The following is a 19,335-nucleotide window of genomic DNA, read 5'->3' on the forward strand; positions in this document are numbered from 1 at the left end:
TGTATACATGTATATATTTGTAGTATATAGATGTGCTTTCTCTGTATGCGCTGACCAGGAAAATGGTCAGCCTCACTGCTGGTTGGACTTGGGGCCATGCAGCTGCAGAAGCCTCACCCACAGTCAGCTGCCAGATCTGGTCTGATTGCCCTAACACTCCTGTGTTATCAGGATATTAGAAAGCTGAGTAAAAAGCATTCATAATAAAGCTTCTATCTTATTTTCATTGAGTGACACTTAGGATTTATCCAGTTCAGAGCATGACCACTAATTTCCCAGTTAGAGAATAGTTGAACAATTTTTCTTTCATTTTGTGAATCACAATGTAACTAGGGGATGAAATCAAACCAAAGCAGAAACAAATGAACAATCCAATACTTGTAAAGTTTGTGAAAATAAAAATATCTGGAACTGTTAGGAAAACATGCGACTGGGTAGAAGAATCAGAGAAAAAAAAACCAAATGGGATGTAGCAGGGTATAATTTATGTTTGAAGAAGAGAAGCTAGAAAAAAGAAAGACAAGGAATAAAAAATCAGCTCCAAGGTTTTTGTTCCCTGTTGGGTGCATAGTAGAGTTTGGCTGGAAAAAGGGAGAAAAAGGGTAAGGAAAAGGTACCCTTTCTTCTAAGAGAGAAGTTGAGAACAAAGTGAGTGTTAAACAAGAGCAATTAAAAACTAGTGCCTTCTGAGTTTAGTTCATATTTGTTCGTTTTGTTTAGTTTCCATCACATCACTTTCATAGTTAAGCAAATTTAATACCACTAGGAAATAGCAGATAGAATTGAGAGTGCAGGATACAAATTACTAAATCATATAAAATTATCATTAAGCAATTAATACATCGTTTGTTCTGCTGGCGAAAGTGACTTGATGTGGTTTGTCCAGTACTCGTAAGAATTAGCTTTTAAATGAGAAATCCAAATGGGTAATGTTTCATTTGCTTGTTCTTGAGAAATTAAATAGGAAATCCTTGGGAGGCCTTGCTAAATTTATATTGATGCTCAATTTAAATGTGCTTAAAATCGATAATTAATTTGTAAAACTTACAATTTCTGGAAATTCCCATATCCTAACATTTCTTTTCTCACAAACTTGAGAGATATATTTTAATAAAGATAATATTCCTGTAAAGGCAAGGAAAGAAGCAGTAATATAATGATTAAAATGTAAATAAATGTGCTGCTTTAAACATATTCCCAACCTTTGATAGAACTGACTTGATTCTTCCTGTACAAGTACATAAATGGAGTGCGCCTAACAGAATACTAGTACATTTCTGTGAATGCAAATTTCAAACTGCGTAATGCAGATTTGAGTTATTGATGTTGAATTAATCGTTCATAAAAACGAATTGGCTCCTGTACTATTTTTCTATTGCACCAGTATAAGATATTTATGTCACTGTAAGAAACAGTAAATGGTACTGTGGTATGCATTAATTAATGATCACAGGGCATGGCTCATCCTGATCAGTCCCAGTTTTTGAAATCCCTTATTCAGGTCACTAAATACTCTTCAGGAAATGTGAGATGCCCCATACATGTTTCTCAGCATCTTCTGGCCTCTGTAATAGAGATCAGTAGTTGCCTTTGGCCTTCAAACATCCACATATCACTAGTCTTGATGTCTTTTTCAGAGAATTATGTTCCTTTGAGCTAAGGTTTTCACTTCTTTGATGTTTCCATCTGAAATGGTTTGATCATCACTAAGTGCATGATGACCCTTTTTTATGTTGAATCACTGATTCCTTGCAATATTCACTGCTTCAGTTTGAATACAATTTGCCTGAATGGTAGCACCTATCTATGTAAGACCTGCCACTGTCAGACAGTGTTGTCTTTCAGCTCATAGTTGTTATTCTATTAATGTAAAGAGAATTCTACCCATAATGCTAAATTATTATACTGGCTTCTTATTCCTCCACAGAGGCCCAGGACTTTTAAAATAATAATGTTTTATGATAGGCTATTTCCTGCTTCACTTGAAAAGAATAAACTGCGTCAAAGCTGCGGTTAACTTTGAAGTACCTAAGTGCTACCCTGCAGATAACAATTTCTATGTGAATGGCTCTGTCTTGAGTCTGATTTGGAAAACATGTGTGTGATGATTCAGATCATGGATTTCTGGTAAAGAATATTTTATGCAGCACAAGAAAGGATGATATCAAACTTGCTAAGAGGAACTGTATGTCACATAACATTATATACCTTGATATGCCTTCATTTCCTGCCTCATGTCTTGCTCTAAAGAATAGTAGTTGCCAGTGATTCAGGGACACTCTGAGAGATCAAGAATTTTAGCAGGGAAAGATGGCTAGCCATAGCTATTTTTCTGATATGGGGGAGGAAAGGAGTGGGGTAAAATGATCACTTCCTGTTTCTGTTGAACTAGAAAGTACTTGTAAGGGATTGTTTTATGGTTACCCTATCTTTTGGGCAGTCTGCTCTGGAAGAAACATAAAAAACTGTCATATACTCACAGGCTATGGTCAGTGAACACATGATCTAAAATACTGAGCACATACCTGGCAAAAGCTCTTTTGTGGAGTTTCTTATTGTCACTTCTCTCCACGTATCACCTTCACCCTTGTCTTCTGCAAGCCAGCACTCTATGGGGAGACATATCTCTTCATCAGAAAGAGGGGCTACTCTTTTAAGTCTGACTTCAACCAGATACCAACCAGGATCATTTCCAGTGTTGTCGTGGCCAATGCGGATTTTATACAGCTGCCCAAGACCTCTGAGATTAATCTGTTATGACAAAAAAAAAAAAAAAACAACAAAACAAAACAACAAAACGACAAATTACAATGTCTTTTAGCAATCCCTCTTATACCTGGCATGTAGGTAATGTGCAGCTGACATAACCTAGAGTAATGGGTTGGGTTTTTTCAGAAAATGAAGCTTTAATATACAATGAATCTGAGAGCAATCAGGCAAAATCATATGGAGTAGTATGAAAATGTAATTTTACTTACTTCACTACCATATTATTTAAAGTGACTAAAGACCTCAAACAATTCAGTCTGGTTTTAGATCTCTTGACAGAATCCAGTTTGTGGTGACAACAAACTGAACAAGCTGAAGTACCATCAATCATTGCTGCAGGAAATAATATATTTTGCAATCCATATAGTTACCATCAGCAGAGTCCTATTAACTATTCCTAGCACTCATGAGTCTGCTATGGCCCACTTTTCTCTTTGTCTTCTATTTTTATGCTCATTGGTGTCAGGGTTAACTGTTTCTCTAAGTGTTGATGCTACACTGAAGCAAATTTAAACAATAAAACATGAATATGTCACATTGATCACTGCAGCCCTGAAATAAAAGCCACTTTGTTTTAGGCTGCAGAAGTTTCTTGAGCAATGCTGACAGCAGGAACCTAAACACAAAACCAGGGTTAACCACCTTCATTTGCAGTGATGTGTTTGAAAGTTCATGGTAATGGGAAAAAAATACAAAGAAAAAAAGGAATAAAGACTATTTTTTCTTTTACCATTATACCAATTTTGTACTGTTTATCATCAAAACAAAAACAGAAAACAGATTGACAAACAACACCGACATTGTCCCAGCATTCTAAATCACAAAAAGAATTAACTAAGAGTTGTGTTTAAAGGTCCATTGTGTCTATTTTGGAAAGTAACAGTGATAAGTCTGACCCAGAGTCAGAGTTTCCCCTTCAAAATCTTTTTGCTAAGGAAGACTACAAGGCAATGCTCCTTTGTTCTGTGGAGCTGGGAATGGTCAGAGACACTAAGGACATATCCCTTTCACTCTTTTGTTGAAATGTTTTCCTAGGCAATGACACAGGCTTGTGTAACAAACATTGACATTTCTTGGTTACAAAGACCATTACAGAAGAGTCTCGCTGCCCTAATGGATCACCATTTCTTTGCATCCCTGAGGCCAGCCTGGCACAACTCTGTCTCATATGATGTTATCATGACACATATGTTAGTGATATAAAGTATGAATAGAGTCACACTTATGGCTAAAGTAGTAGGGTTTCCTATATTAAAACATTATGTTAAAGTAAGAGTTGCTAACTGAAGGTATAATTATAACATTAATGCAACAAAACCATGTGAATCAAAAATACACTGCTAATACAGCAGAATTACAGCAACAGATAAAAAGCTCTGTGAAACTAACCACAGATATAGCCAGGAGGTAGGCTATTTTGCCATAATAAACCTGTCATCCTGCTACAAAGCAGAGACCTTTGCAGTGGGCAAGTGACTGCTAAGGTTGCCTTGCAAATAAATATAACAATATATTAGAACTCTCACCCTTTATTGTGAACTGCATAAAGCATAGTATCAGCGAACAACAAAGGTGGTGCTCCTCTGAGATCTAGATACTGGTGGCTATTTGTGGTGCAGAAGGGAAATTTGGTAAATAAATATTGCAACCTTGTGACATTGGACCTGTGATGAAAGTCTGGCATAGCCCCTGTTTAAAGAGGAGCGTCACAGCCATCTTTGCATGCAGTATTCATTACCATGACTCTCAGCACCAGGAAATTCTGTCAAAAATCCTGTATATCTATGGTGGGGATCCTATGAATTAGCTGAAAAGGGAAGCCATAACCTTCTTAATTATATTTATTTTATCATATTATGCTAAAGTTGTTGGGTTTTTGGTTTTTTTTCTATAAAGAAATCTAAAATGGAAGACATATTTCCAGGTGAATCTGCAAAAGGTTTCAACACAGTATCATGGAATCATAGAATAGTTTACGTTGGCAGGAACATATAAAGGTCATCAAGTCCACCCCTTTTGCAATGAGCAGGGACAGTTTCAACTAGGTCAGGTTGCTCAGAGCCCTGTCCAGCCTGGCTTTGCATGGTGCAAGAGATGGTACATCTACTACTTCTCTGGTCAACCTGTGCCAGGGTTTCACCATTCTTGTAAAAAATTCCCTCTGTGTATCTAGTCCAAATCTACCCCTTTTCACTTTAAAACCATTCCTCTTTGTCCTGTTGCAACAGGACGTGCTAAAAGGTCTGTCCCTCTCTTTGTTATAAGCCCTTTAATATTGAAAGCTGCAATAAGGTCTCACTGGAGCCTTCTTTTCCCCATCCTGAACAAGCTCAACTCTTACAGCCTGTTCTCAAAGGAAAAGTGCTGCATCCCTCTGATTATTTTTGTGGCCTTCCTCTGGACTCAGTCCAGCAGATCCATGTCTTCACTGTTCTGAGGGCCCCAGAGCTGGATATAGCACTCCCTGCGCTGTTTCACCAATAGGAGAGGGGCAGAACCACCCCCCCTCAATGTACTGGTCACGTTGTAGCTGATGTTTGGCAGAACACTGGTATAACTGGAGAGAATTGCTCACAAAAATAAGCAGAGTTAGTAGGACAGAAATTTGGAAAAAAAGGAGAATGAAATTATGAAACCCATACATCACCATATCAGCATGAGGGACTTCCTGTTACTGGATAAGCAACACAGCAATCCATTAAACTTAATCAAATGGAATTCCAAAAATTATCAGTACAGAACAGAAAACTCTGTCCAGACTGGTAGGTTTCTCCAGGAGATGTTCCCAGTTGCAAGCAATTCAACTAGATTCACTAAATTCCTGTTTAGCATCTCTAAGCATTCCTGTTTAAAATTAAGGAAGTTATGCCTATGTGCTAAGTAGGAATTTGTCCAGAGTCAAATGCACTTGCTTGGTTTTGACTACAGGGAGGGAGAATATAAAATGTCTCTGTCTACTAAGCTCGCAAATTATGAGGTTTTTGGTATGGTAAACTATGCAGCACATACAGGTAATGGCATATTTCTGATATTGAAAGGTCTCAAAAATAATTTAAAACACAGAACATTGCCAAAGTAATGACATGCTTAATAGTGCTTCTGTTTCTGACTAATTGTTAATGGGTGTTCTTGGGGGAAAAAATCATGTTTATTCTGGGCTGGAAATTAAGGCAAGAGTGTCAACAGCAGAGAGCAGATCAACTGTATACGATGTTCTGGAAGACATAGAATACAATTACAAATTTAGTTTCACCTCCATTTGTAGTTTTGGGTTTTGAACAATTCATCTTGCTGTCAGATCAGATATCACATTGGTCTCTCAGTGGTATTGACTTGCTAACACGTTACTTTTTGCCAGTCGAAATCCTGCCAAATGTATGTCAAATTTTGCTCTTGCAGTGAAATGCAGATGAAAATACTCTCATAACACCGTAGAGCTAACAATACTCTTTTGCCAAGATAAACATTCTGTGTTGAGGTTGATCCTTCATTACCAGTACTGACTAAATTGCCTTGAACTTCTGCATGACTTGAACACAACCTGGCATTTACAAATCTACTTTCACAGCCAGAACGTTCTTTAAAAAGTTGCAGGGCAAAGTTGACTTTGTTGCCCTCGTAAAAAACATGCTTACAAAACCTCAGTCAAACTGTTCTGTTTTCTGGCACCATGGCTGCAAAAGTAACATTCTGTTTTGCATGGAAAAAACTTTTCTGACAGAAATGTAATAAATGGCCATGCAAAGAAAAAACGATGGGTCCCAGGACTAAAGCACCTTTATGGAAATCAAACAACTACATTCTGTTCCTGGATCTGCTTTAGCCATTCTGAGAAATATCACATCATTCACATGCCCTCTTTGCTTCACTTCCTCAACTATACAAGGACAACACTTGTATACGATACATCTCTCACAGGGACACTGCAAAGTTCTCTTCATAAGTTTTGAGATCCTCAGAAAACATAAATCCAATATTCTGTACTTTTTTTCTAGAATTTTATGTTTATTTTTCCATAACTCCATTGAGAGATAAAAAATTATCAGTTGTAATTCTGTAGCTAACTCTAGCAGGCTTGCTCAGCGTAATGTGATCTCACAGTTACCTAGTGTCTCATATAATCAAGCAATTTCTGTTGGTGTTGGTGGAAGTTCTGATGCAGACAGAATAAGAGAGGAATAGCACATGTTGTAAATCTTCTGAAGAACATGGTCAGTATAATAAAGACATTCCTCCACTACACTGTAATGAGATGCTGCAGGTACACAAACTTCCTAACAACATGACAGGGGTAGGGGGATAGGTCTACTCTGTTCTGTACAAACTTGCTAGTCCTAGCAACGTACAGCTGTGTTAGCACAATAGTCTCTCAGACTGGCCAGTCCTGCTTCTCAAGGCATGTTGCTGCTGGTGAGCACTGAGTAGCAGTGCTGCAGCAAGAGTAGCAGTTTGAGGCTAATCTTTGCCAGCCTCTGCAACAGGACAGTGACAAAACCATCAGACATCCAATTCTTAACCAAAGATCATGGTCAAAGTATTCCAGAGGTTCAAATGTCTGCTTCTTAATAATATTAAAAATTGTTTTGCAAAGTTCCTTTCTCCCTGTAAATTCTTCATCTGGATGTAGTAGTTTGAACATGGATGGAAATTCAAAGTCATAAAATTTAAGAGATACCAGTTTGGGGGTATAAAGCTGCCATTCTGATGTGACTTACAACAGCCATGTACAGAACATAGATGAGACCTAAGACCTACATGCCTCCAGAGGTAGCAAACAAGGGCTTGGAAACAGACATCTCACTGAGGTAAAGGAATCTAGAGATCACAGACATCGTCTATACTGATCTTCCTAGGGATTGCCTGCTAGAGAGACTTCTGACAAATACCGACCTCACGCTTTATTCAGCAAAAAGTTCTACAAAACACTTGAATCATTATTTAGAGCTCACTTGGTGGCTGACCATGAAACACCTTCTGGTGCATCAACACACCAAATCTTATGATAAGCAGGGTCTGTACAAGGTCCCTTCCCTTTCAAGCTTTTGTGAGAGATTGCCAGCACTTATTAACCTTAATAATGTCATTGTGAGTACAATGATAGTAGTAGTTCTATTCCTAGCAAAGTATTTTTCTTCACCGTTACAGGCAATAATATCAACACCCATATTTTCTTATTAAAACAATTGTCTGCCAATTTTGGAATGGCCACATTTTCAAACAGAGGTAGCCTTGCCTCAACCACACCCATATTCTGAATGTTTGCAAACAGTTACATGATATTAACCTACTAATCAATATAACTATATGCATTGCTCGTTGCTACTGTTTATTTTTTGTAAAAGCATAAATCTGAAGTCTCTTCTTATCAAAGGCAATAGGAACATTCTCATTAAACCGTGCATTAGAAAACCTAGTCTTACTTTTTGAAGCTGAAGCTTAAAAAAGCCCATATTTTACAATTTGTCTGTAAGCATAAATTGAAATCCAGGTTTATCAGCAGGAAGTTCCTCCTAAACAGGATACAAGGACTAAATTTTAATTCTGTTTCTATGGGAGTTATTCAAATCCTTTATTTCAGTCCCTAGCATACCTATGAGTGGAGTCAGTGTGACCTATTTTTCATGTACTTAAGATGTTTAAATAAGTGAAAAAATGAAGTAAGAGTTCCTTGGACTAATAACAGTTCTGTTCAGTGGACTGTTCAGTGGAAAGATACTTTGGTAAAAGCATGGAAGGAATACACGTGATTATACCATTGTTCTTTTGTATACCAGAATAAGCAAAATAATGTCACTGAATACCTGTTATGCAGAAAGTATCTTACAGTCTCTTTGAAATAAACATAAAAATCATTTAGATAAGTCAATACATCAGAGGCAGCTACACCAAAATCCCAATGTTGAACACAACCCCTAGAGGCTATGCTTGACAGGAAATTATTAATTTCACGTAAGGCCACCTCATTAACAGGATTTCAGAGAAGTCACATGCAGCAACTTGATTCCCCAAAGAAAGAAAAACCATTGACTGCATTAGTTTAACTTCTGCAGCACCTGCATATAATGGAGAAATCGTTGGAAGTACAAGATACTTTTAAATTGTTAGCATGCAGCTGGTAAACATTTCCAAAAATATTGTAACTAATGTACCAGTAAAGTACCCAGGGCCCAACCATGGTGCCTGCAGTTTCCAGATGTCTTAATTCAGCCAATTTGTAAATTGTGGCCAAGATACTTGGCACAGTTGCACACCAACTCAAGGATTAGAATATGTCACAGGTACTCATGAAAAAGGTGGATATAGACATATAAGAAGTAGGCTTAAAGGCCACACAAAATTCAGCATTATTTTTTTTCCCACTTCATATTTGTTTCAGTCACAAAAATAACCTGGATAAATAAGTACTGCTCAGTGCACAGTGACATTTAAACACTTTCTTTTCCAGTCCACTCAAGCTCTTTTCATCCTGTAGCTAGTCCAATATCAATACTCATTCACTTGACCTTCCTACACAGGCTAACAATGTGCCACTATTTACTGAAATGGACACCAATTATCTGTTACCAGGTTAATTAGAGAAAGAAAATGTCACATTGTTGTTACCTGCTAAGCTAATGGTACCAACAGACAGCTTGTTTTCTCCATGCTCAAGTACAACAAAAGGGAAAGTGTTTCAAGAATAATATTAAAGCTCTGGAAGAACTTTTTTTTTCCTACTCTGTACTTAATTAAATTATGCCAGCACCAAGTATTTACAGTATCAGGCTGTCAGTTCTTGAAAATAAGCAAAAATAATCATGGTAAAAAATGTAGCCACTTATATATATGAGGATTTTCTGAGTAACCTGCACTTTTCCAAGTCAGACCAGGAGTATTTTTACTGGATTCAAAACTTACTGCAGTTCTTTGATGGGGAGTTAGAACACTGCTTACCAGAGAATATCAACTGGAATACAGCCGAGCATTGGCTGTAAGAAAGCTCAACAAAGGTCAGGTCATGCAAGAAAACTTAATCTTTACTTAACTTCTATCACATGCATCTTATCAATGTATATAAATACCTGATGAGAAGGGCTAAAGCAGACAGAGCCAGACTTAGTAGTGTCCAGTAAACACTCAAGAGGTAATGGGCATGAGTTGAAATACCATAAATTCCACTTAAATGTATGAGGAAAAAAAATGAGTGAGAGTGGTCAAATGTTGGAACAGATTACCCAGAGAGTTTGTAGAGTGGGAGATATTCAAAACCTGACTAGATAATGACCTAAGCAACCTACTCTATCTGGCCCTGCTTTAAGCAAGGAACTGGACTAGTAAATCTTCAGTGATCCCTTCTAACCTCAATTGCTCTGTAATTCTGCAGCACTCAGTACAATGTCATCACCTTATTGACATAATTACCTTTATAGTGAGAATCAGACTCAACATCACTAGTACTAAGAAATCCCTATAATGTACAGTGAAATATTTTTTGCAGGAGGTAGGACTGTTTAAGGGCTGCCAAAGAGTTGGCCATATAAAGCAAGGGCTATCAAAAACTTTTTTACTCTATCATCTTCTGTTTTGATGCAAGATAAATTGATCTCATCTTGTTTAGCATAAGGACTGTACTGTATAAAGTGTCTGTTATCACTACAGAGTTATACCAAGCCCAAACAAAAAGAATACTTTTTAAGAGTGAGAATGAGAGGATAAACCATACAATAGTCATACCACCCCCTTCTGAAAAGTGCTCAGATACTGAGATGACTGGATGCATAAAAATGTGAGTAGACTAGAAAATGGATGATAGTAAGGCAAAATAAGCGCATGAATCAGTAAAGACAGAAAATGGATTTGGGCACTTGATATGGGAAGCTGGAGGAGCTTTTAACAGAGAGACCCTTAATAAAGGAAACTAGTATCACAAAACTTCAGAAACAACCACCTGAAAGCTATCAGGGAGCTAAACAAACAGTGTAACCCAGGAGAGGAGTGACTCAGAGATGGACAGGGGGGTTTAATATGTAATCACCTTGCACTTGCATTGACATCAGGTAGAAAAAAAAATTACATTTTATAGATATATGGCTGAAAGATTAAACCTGAAATTGAGTGCATAAAGTTCTCTCGAGAAACTACCTTAAAAAGGAAAAATGTATGTATGTATATATACACTCTATATTGCCGTACTACATACTGCAGAATTACTGAACAAGCAGCACCATGTTCACTCACATTCATTTCCTGAAGATGAGATGAACTGTGTTTTCCTCCCAGATTGTTCGTGAGTTCTTTATGTTACTTTGTTGTTTTCTTGGAACAAGACGATTTTGCTTCATGCACAGCCTGTAGCTGATGGTGATTGTTTTACATGCTTCTTCCTTTTACCTCAGTACAGAATGAAGTTCATGTTGTTACCATGTACATTTTGCAGAGAGATGGACAGTTTCAAGTGGAGTTAGAGCCAGCAGTATGGCTGGTTTATGCTGTCTTAAGCATATCTGACTAAAGCCTTAGTTTCTCCAAGTTCTATTCAACTGGACCTAAGCGGCCATTATGGTAGAGACAGCTGGCAAATAGCAGAACACAAGCTATGCCCAGCTTTTAGGCACTGGCAGTCCCATGGTTAAGAGAGGTGACAGCTACATTAGTGCTTGTGGTTACTTCTGCAATCTTCCCACTTGAGAAGAATTCTCACTGAGCTCATTACAGGCTCTTTTATTTTAACAATGGGAGGAAAGCATGAAAATAAATTTGTTTCAACCTATTTTTATAACATTTTGGTTTACTTTAGAGATCTCTGTTTTGACTGATGAAAGAATGAATATGGATCCAGGGTACAGGAGAGAAAGACACGCAATGAAACACAACAGATCCTTATAGTAGGGCCTATTTTAAATGAAAGAGTTTCAATTATTAATGCATAGATTATTTAAAATGACTGATTATTTTATATAACAGGAAGAAACAGAAATGAAAAACAACAGATAAACTTCTAACATCTCCATGTGATGCAATGCAGCATAAGGTGCACTTGATGAACACAATTCTTTACTGACAAAGTACACGTAACTGGAAGGAAAAAGGCTGAGATTTCTATAATCTCATCACAGGAAAACTATTCATTAAGTTTTATGATCAATTATCTCTGCAAGTATTAATAGGATCTCTGCTTTATATCTACCTCGTACTTTCTGGCCTGATAAGAGTATGGCCGCGTTTAAAGGACTGTTTATACAGATGAAGAGACTTGAATAGTGCAACTGGATATGGCACCAGCTTTACAAGTTAGAGAAATGGACTTATGCAGCAAAATTCACACCAGGGGTGGATTGCAGCTTTCAATTATCCTAAAATATCATGCACACTCCATGTCCTATACTTACAAACATGGAACAACTATCTTCCATACAAAAAGAGCCATCAACTACAAAATATAAGATTAAAGTCATGATTTTGAACATTTCTTAGGAAAAAATCCAGCACTCTTACTAGCTTAATATCATAGAATCATAGGATAGTTAGGTTTGGAAAGGGCTTTAAGGCAGGGATACCTCACACTAGATCATGTCACCAAAGATTCTGTCCAACCTGGCCTTGAACACTGTCAAGGATGGAGCATTTACCACTTCTTTGGGCAACCCATTCCAGTGCTTCATCATCGTCATAGTAAAGTGCTTCTTCTTTATATCTAACCTGAATCTCCCCCATTTAAGTTTAAACCCATTACCCCTTGTCCTATCACTTCAGTCCCTGATAAAGACTCCCTCTCCAGCATCCTTGTAGGCCTCCTTCAGATACTGGAAGGCTGCCATGAGGTCTCCATGCAGCCTTCTCTTCTCCAGTCTGAACAGACCCAACTTTCTCAGCCTGTCAATATAGTGTTATTTAAGATAAACTTGACAAAGTGTTGAGATCAGTAAAAACAACATCACCCTAAAGAGATTGCAGAGACAATAATGAAGCAAACTCATAAAGCCAAGCATGGAAGAGTTCTCGCTAAAGAGGTGCTAGGTTCTGCCACTCTCACTAAGGCTTGTATACAATATTTTGAAAGCAGAACTACTGAACCAGTCAGTGTTTTTACTGGCTTTATTATTACTAGAAGAGCAGAACTTGTACCCAAAGACACAGAACTATTCTGTACTGAAGTAATAAAAAATTAAAAATTGTAGCTCGCTTTTACAGAAGATAATAGGCTTATAGGCTGCTGTCTAGTTCTCTTTGACACAGAATGGAATATATGGCATGACCAAACATTAAAAGAATACTTATGAAAATAATTTCTTTATCAAACAGTGTGTACAGTCATAAGAGAGAATTTGCCATGTTTCAAAGAATGATGATGCAGAATACAGGGCTCTGGGGAATACAATTTATAGCATAATTAAAGTTTCAGTGTCTTCAGCAACATACTGCCAAAATCAGTATTTTTTAAATACTAAGAAATACTTAGGGACTGTGATGATACCAGAGGAAATGTAGGAAACAGATCACAGTTGTGGTGTAAGCTGTATCTTATGGTAGATTGATACCCCACTGTTGGAGGAAGAATGACTCTCACCAGAAAAATTATTCCCTAAAAACTATGTCTGACTAGTAACAGAAGCAGAAAATCATAGCCTAGAAGTAGTTTCTTTGAGCACACAGGAACAATTACAGAGCAGAAAGTTAAACCCATCAAATTTAAATTTATCTTCTTTCCCGTTCCCTGGCCTTCCCATCTGGTGAAAAGAATTCCTAAGCCACAAGGGCAAATATGATGCAGTTCACACACAACTGTCTTGTAAGAACCTAGAACCCAAGACCCCATTCAGAAACAAGAGCTCTCCCCATCACAACATTACAACAACCGTAAATTATCTTCGGTGAATTTCATGTGCAACCACCATATGGAAATCTCCAAGGGCAATAGCCTTGCTACATTCTACCTGCATTACATCAGTCTTCACCACAGACAGCTGAAGTTAACAGCAACGTCAAAATCAAGTTCTAGATGAGCAACAAAATCTCAGCAGTATATAGAGGAGCACCATTACCATTTGATATACTCAAGTCTTAATAGGTTTCCTTTTTTTCATTATTTGAATATTTGAATCTTAATTATTTGAACTTTTGAATAGTAATTCTTTTCTTTAAATACCTAAGTTACTATACAGTTAACTACTTTTTATCAGACTAGCATTCTTGATTTTTATTAAGATAATCCAGTCCATTTTTGTCTCATTCTCTTTTTGAGAACCACTTCTCTGCCATTTCTTCTGATTATACCTATGACCAAAGGGATTCTGAAATGAGATGGTACTTCCTTCAATTAACTGAATAAATGAGTAAGAACTTGCTGTCAGGTTCCATTAACCATCTGAATAAATATCCAAGATGATCATCTCTCAGGATCATTAGGGTTAGAAGGGACTTCTGGAGATCATCTTGTCCAACATCCCTGTCAAGGCAGGCTCATCTAGAGCAGGTTACACAGGAACGTGACCAGGTGAGTTTTGAATGTCTCCAGCAAAAGAGACTCCACAGCTCCACCTGGGCACCTATTCCAGTACTCTGCCACCCTCAACATAAAGATGTTCCACTTCATGTTGAGGTGAAACCTCCTGTGTTTTAGTTTATTGCCATTACTTCTTGTCCTGTCACTGGGCAACACTGAAAAGAGTCTGGCACAATTTTCCTGGTGCCAGAATGATTTGAAAAGTAATACTTAAATTTAGTCTTCAGATAAATACTGATTTCACTTTCCTGTTTTGATATACAAGCTAATCTTTAACCAACATTATCTGAAAACTTTAGCCAAGTTACTTCAATTTAAATAAATGTAAAGGAAAGACCATCACTGACTTGCCTCTTCAAAAAACTTTTACATATTTGTACTTCAAACTGGAAAACAAAAAATTTAATAAATTTAAAAATAAATAAATAAATCAGAGAAACTTCCTGTCCTATCTTGTCACTGATTCCCCAACATCTGCTTATTATACATAACTTATTCCAACCTAAATGACATATCACAGATTTAACAATTGGTACACTTCTGAGGAACTACAGGAATCCGAAGAAATTGTAGGACTTATAGGAAGTTAGAAAAACCCTGGGAAATGTCATGCTTTTGAAGCACCTCTCTGAGGTTTCTTTGAAGAATAGAGAAATCCCTCCATTTGCTTGGAGAAATAGGACACCAATAGCCTAAATCACTTGAGTGAACCTACTCAGTGTGATTTGACTCTAGTTATTAGCCAGTGTGTGTCCCCCACTCCTTCCTTCTTACTTTCTCCAAGAAAAGGTTCACATGACAGTGTGCTTCAGTGGAAGTCTGAGGAAACTCATGGAAGAACTTACACTGTACACTTCCAAAAACGGATGTGCAACACAAGCCATAGCCAGGACTCTCTTTCTTACTACATCAATGCAAAGAACAGTCGAAAAGACTTTTTTCTACCTCTGCAAGTGAACATCTAGTTGAAACTAACACAAGCAGATTCTGAGAGGCACATCTGCTTGATGCAGTTATGAATACATTTGCTGATTCAAATCTTACTGTCCTAAAAATCAGCCACTACCTTGGAAGCAATGATCCTTACATATTGCTTTGAGTCCTTTTCATTACTGTTATTATCCAGGTTTGAGAAAAGCTATTTTGCATATGGTTTTCATTCTCCAGTGTTTATATAACAGCCATACTATACCTTAAATATATCTTCACTGTTGGGATTAAACAGCTGGTGTTTCCCAGATCCCAATATAATAGGACCAGAAGCTTTTTTTTCTCCATAAGCGTAAAGGGATACCGTGGCTGTTGTGCCAGCTGTTTCAAAATCCCCAGTGACTACAGTTATCTTCCACTCTTCTTCTGTAAAGTGAAAAATAAAACAAAAGATGCTTTCATAACTGTTAGTGATATGTAGCAGTTTACTTGAAAGATATAAATAAAAGCATAGTTTAGCCCAGGGACCATAGCTACTATCAAAAAATGGTTAGGGTTGGAAAGGACATTAAGATCATCTAGTTTCAACACCCCTGCCTAAAAGGTAATGGTGCTGGGAGAGGCAACACAATATTAGTGAAACCTTTCAATATTAGAGGGAGTTTATGAAAAAGACAAATACTTTTTACCAAGGCCTATAGTGACAGGATAAGGAGGAATGGTTTTAAACTGAGAGGGTAAATTTAGGTAGGACATAAGGGAGGAATTTTTGACAATAAGGGTAGTAAGACAATGTGGTCTAGTGAAAGATGTCACTTTCCATATTGGGTGGGTGGACTAGATAATTTTTAATTCCCATTAGAAATGATCAAACTCCAGCTTGCAGAAAACTCTTTTGTGCCTTTGAAAATGTACATCCTCATCACTTTCTCTGTAGACCCACTTTCTTGACAAAAGTGACAGCATCAGGCTACAAAAGGACCAATATCAATTAGAATGTGAAAAGCCTCTACACACTGAAGGCGGAAACAAAGAGCTAAGGCAGAGGCTCAGTGCCCCATGGAGGAGCTCATTTATCAAAAAAGTCAGCCTCTTCTGTTTTCAAACAGTATAATATTAATTCCTTAAAGACAAAGTTCCTCTGGACCATTTTGCCAGAAAATAATGACAAGTCAATTTACAAATGCTTGTGAAAAATGGAGTAGCCAAAGGGTAAAATATAATGCACTCCTCCTCCTAAAAAGTCAAGTCATTCAGAAACAAATATTCATTTTCAAGCAGGCAAAATGTATTCTTTGTTGGACTTATTCATTGCCTGATTTATTGTAACTCTTGTTTTGATGGCCTTTTATATGCTATTATCCTCTCCAAGTTTCTCTTTCATTAAGCAATGCAATTTTGAAACAACACAGTTGGCTCTCTTCAGAATGTATATTCTAGCTAGCTCAACTCCCACTTCCAAAGGAGATGTGTAGTGTCAGGAAACTATTTTGCACAGAAGCACAATTCTCAAGGTTAAAAAAGGAATCAAACTTCAACAAAAACATGATAAAAAGGAGTTTTGGTTTACACTCCTCTATATTGACTTTGAGGCTTTGGGGGTTTTTGGAAACAGACAGGTCTTTGTGTTTGAAGGACATCGTGGGTATGGAAGAACAATCCTAAAATGTCTTATCTCTTTGATGCCAGAAATCCTCATTACATTCCTCCATCCTTACAAATAGAAACTAGAAATAGTAAGTATTACAAACACATCATTCTCATTCTCTTTGGTGTAAAATGTTGGGATTTGTTCTGATGAGGTAGAGTACCAATAGATCCTTAATGACTCATGGGGAAAAAGTAGGTGAAAAGTATCTCAGATCATCTACTCAGCCCCAATTGAAGCAGTTTCTGTAGGTGTTGAATACATAAATTCAAGTCTCTCACTATTCCATATTTTGGTACTTGCCTGAAACAAGAGGCTATTTGGTGTGTATGCTTTTGGCTACCTAACGTTGAGATATTCGCAACAACCCACCTCATGTTTCCATGAAGCAAGTCTGTTTTGACAAAGGGTAAGTTTTGTCAATGACAGAGCTGACTAGCTCTTCTGGACAGCACAAAGACATTTCTCTCACAGGGTCAGGATGAGAGTGCTGTGAGCAAAATGTTTACTGCAAGACAAAGCCAATCTTCTCTGAAGATAAATCAGTTGGATATACACTTACTTTACTTCTACTCTTTGTAATTTTTTGTTAGGTTTATGGGGAAATTTTATCTGCTGCAACTTTTACTGCACAACCAGACAAGCACAATTTAAATGACACTGCACAGTGACCCAACTGTAGGTACAGAAAGGACGAATCAGATTGATTTGAACTACGTAAAGAAGGATTTCTATGTGCAGGCCTTGTGGAAACAAGGCATGAAGAACAGCTAAGGCACAAAGCGATCAGCAGATAGAAAGTCAATGCCTTCTGAAAAAGGCATAGAAATGAAGAAGGGCAAAGATATTTGCGATTCAAAATAAAGTTAATAATACAGTGGAATTTTAATATAATTTGTAAAATAACTGGGTACAAATTTTATCATCAACTACTTGCCATACGGACACTAGGACAAGGTATTTGGGTCTTCATGGATATCTTGACTGACATAATAAATTATGAATAAGCATTTTTAAACTTTCTCCCCACAGCTTCTAAATTATTGTTCAGTAATATGCATGAAGCACTTCTCACAGCTGAGAAACTGTTATGTGCTATTAAGACATGTAATTGAATTGCACTGGCTGCAAGGACAGAAAAATCAAGCTGAACAAATATGAAATCACACGTAAAAAGAAAAATGGAATAGTTAATGTTGAGAACAAAATTATATATAGCCCAGGAGAAAGAATCATATAAAAAATTAAAATTAAGATAGATCACCAAAAAAGTCCTAGAAAAATAAGAATTTTCAATCAAACAGAGAGAAAATCAATGTTATGGGAAGAAAAATGGCAGGATAAAAAGAAAGCATAAATAAAGATATTTATTTTTTAAATTAAAATGTGAAGTTCAAAGTTTACTAAAATATTCAAACTGTATTGTAATTAATGCTGTAAAATAAATAAAAATGGCAACAAATATGTTAAGCAATTAGTTCTGAAATAAAAACTGGCTTCATTAGACAGAACACTAGAGCAGCACTTACCATTTGCTTCTTCTTGCATTTTCAGTTGTTGATTTATTTGAAATTCTGCCAAAAAAAAAAGGTTAATTTAATAAAGGATCTATCCTTTAACATTAAAGCAAAAGTTTGAAAGAAGAGATGAAAAGTCATTCTGTGCTTCTAGCCAATACAAAAAGCTTTCTGTTTTCATTCCTCATTGCTGTCTCATGATTATGTACACACATTGTACAAGGCAAACAGAAAGGATATACTCCCAGAAATATAACAAAGGAAGCTGCAAAATTTTTAACCCTGATATTTAAAGTGTAAATTAAATTCAGCCCAGATTTCTTCAGAGAAAAAATTTCAAATTACTGATCTTACTTCCCTAAAGTTAGAATAAACCTTACCTTGAGGGTACAGCTCAATTTCTGAATGAATCACACCTTGGGACATAAATGGAAGCCACCTAAGAATAAGAAAGCAAGTAGGAATCAATTTTTTCTCCATCATATTACCAAATAACTGAATGATCAACATCTCATTTTCAAACTGAATACATGTAACAAAATACCTCTAAAATTTAGGTATTTGATGGATTTTAAAGTAGAAATTATTTGACCCAACAAAGATTTTTATTTGTGCAAATATAAGAGCTGATTAAGTGTAAAATATGCCCATGCCGTATTAAGAGACTCATGTGGCATGACTGCACTTATTTGTATAGCTAAGCAGAAGAATCTGGCACTGAACTATGGATTGAATGTTAAGTGTAATTTGTATGTACCTATTGCACTGTTTCTTTAAATCAAAGTTCAGTATTAAAAACAAAGACTGAACTAAATATTGCTCTTCCTTATTCCTCCTAGAAACTGAGGAGAGATTGAGAAGTCTGAAAAAGTACAACTTGAGGCAAACATTGGTTAGGTTTCTTAATCATGTTACCCTAGGCTACGGATAATTTTCAAACCTTTTCATCCAGAACATGGATTATCAACTGTTTTAACTTCTTCCTGCTT

General features: G+C 36.8%; 1 protein-coding gene across 1 annotated transcript in view; it reads right to left on the reverse strand.

The window, feature by feature from the left end:
• RP1 (RP1 axonemal microtubule associated) overlaps positions 1-19,335 on the reverse strand; it is a 179,103-nt gene that overhangs the window by 102,177 nt on the left and 57,591 nt on the right. Inside the window, 4 exon segments of the mRNA XM_034060203.1 lie at positions 2,526-2,751; positions 15,444-15,607; positions 18,359-18,403; positions 18,727-18,785. Coding sequence (XP_033916094.1) covers positions 2,526-2,751; positions 15,444-15,607; positions 18,359-18,403; positions 18,727-18,785 — 494 coding nt within the window.

Source organism: Melopsittacus undulatus, chromosome 1 (genome assembly GCF_012275295.1).
Source record: "Melopsittacus undulatus isolate bMelUnd1 chromosome 1, bMelUnd1.mat.Z, whole genome shotgun sequence".
NCBI lineage: Eukaryota > Metazoa > Chordata > Aves > Psittaciformes > Psittaculidae > Melopsittacus > Melopsittacus undulatus.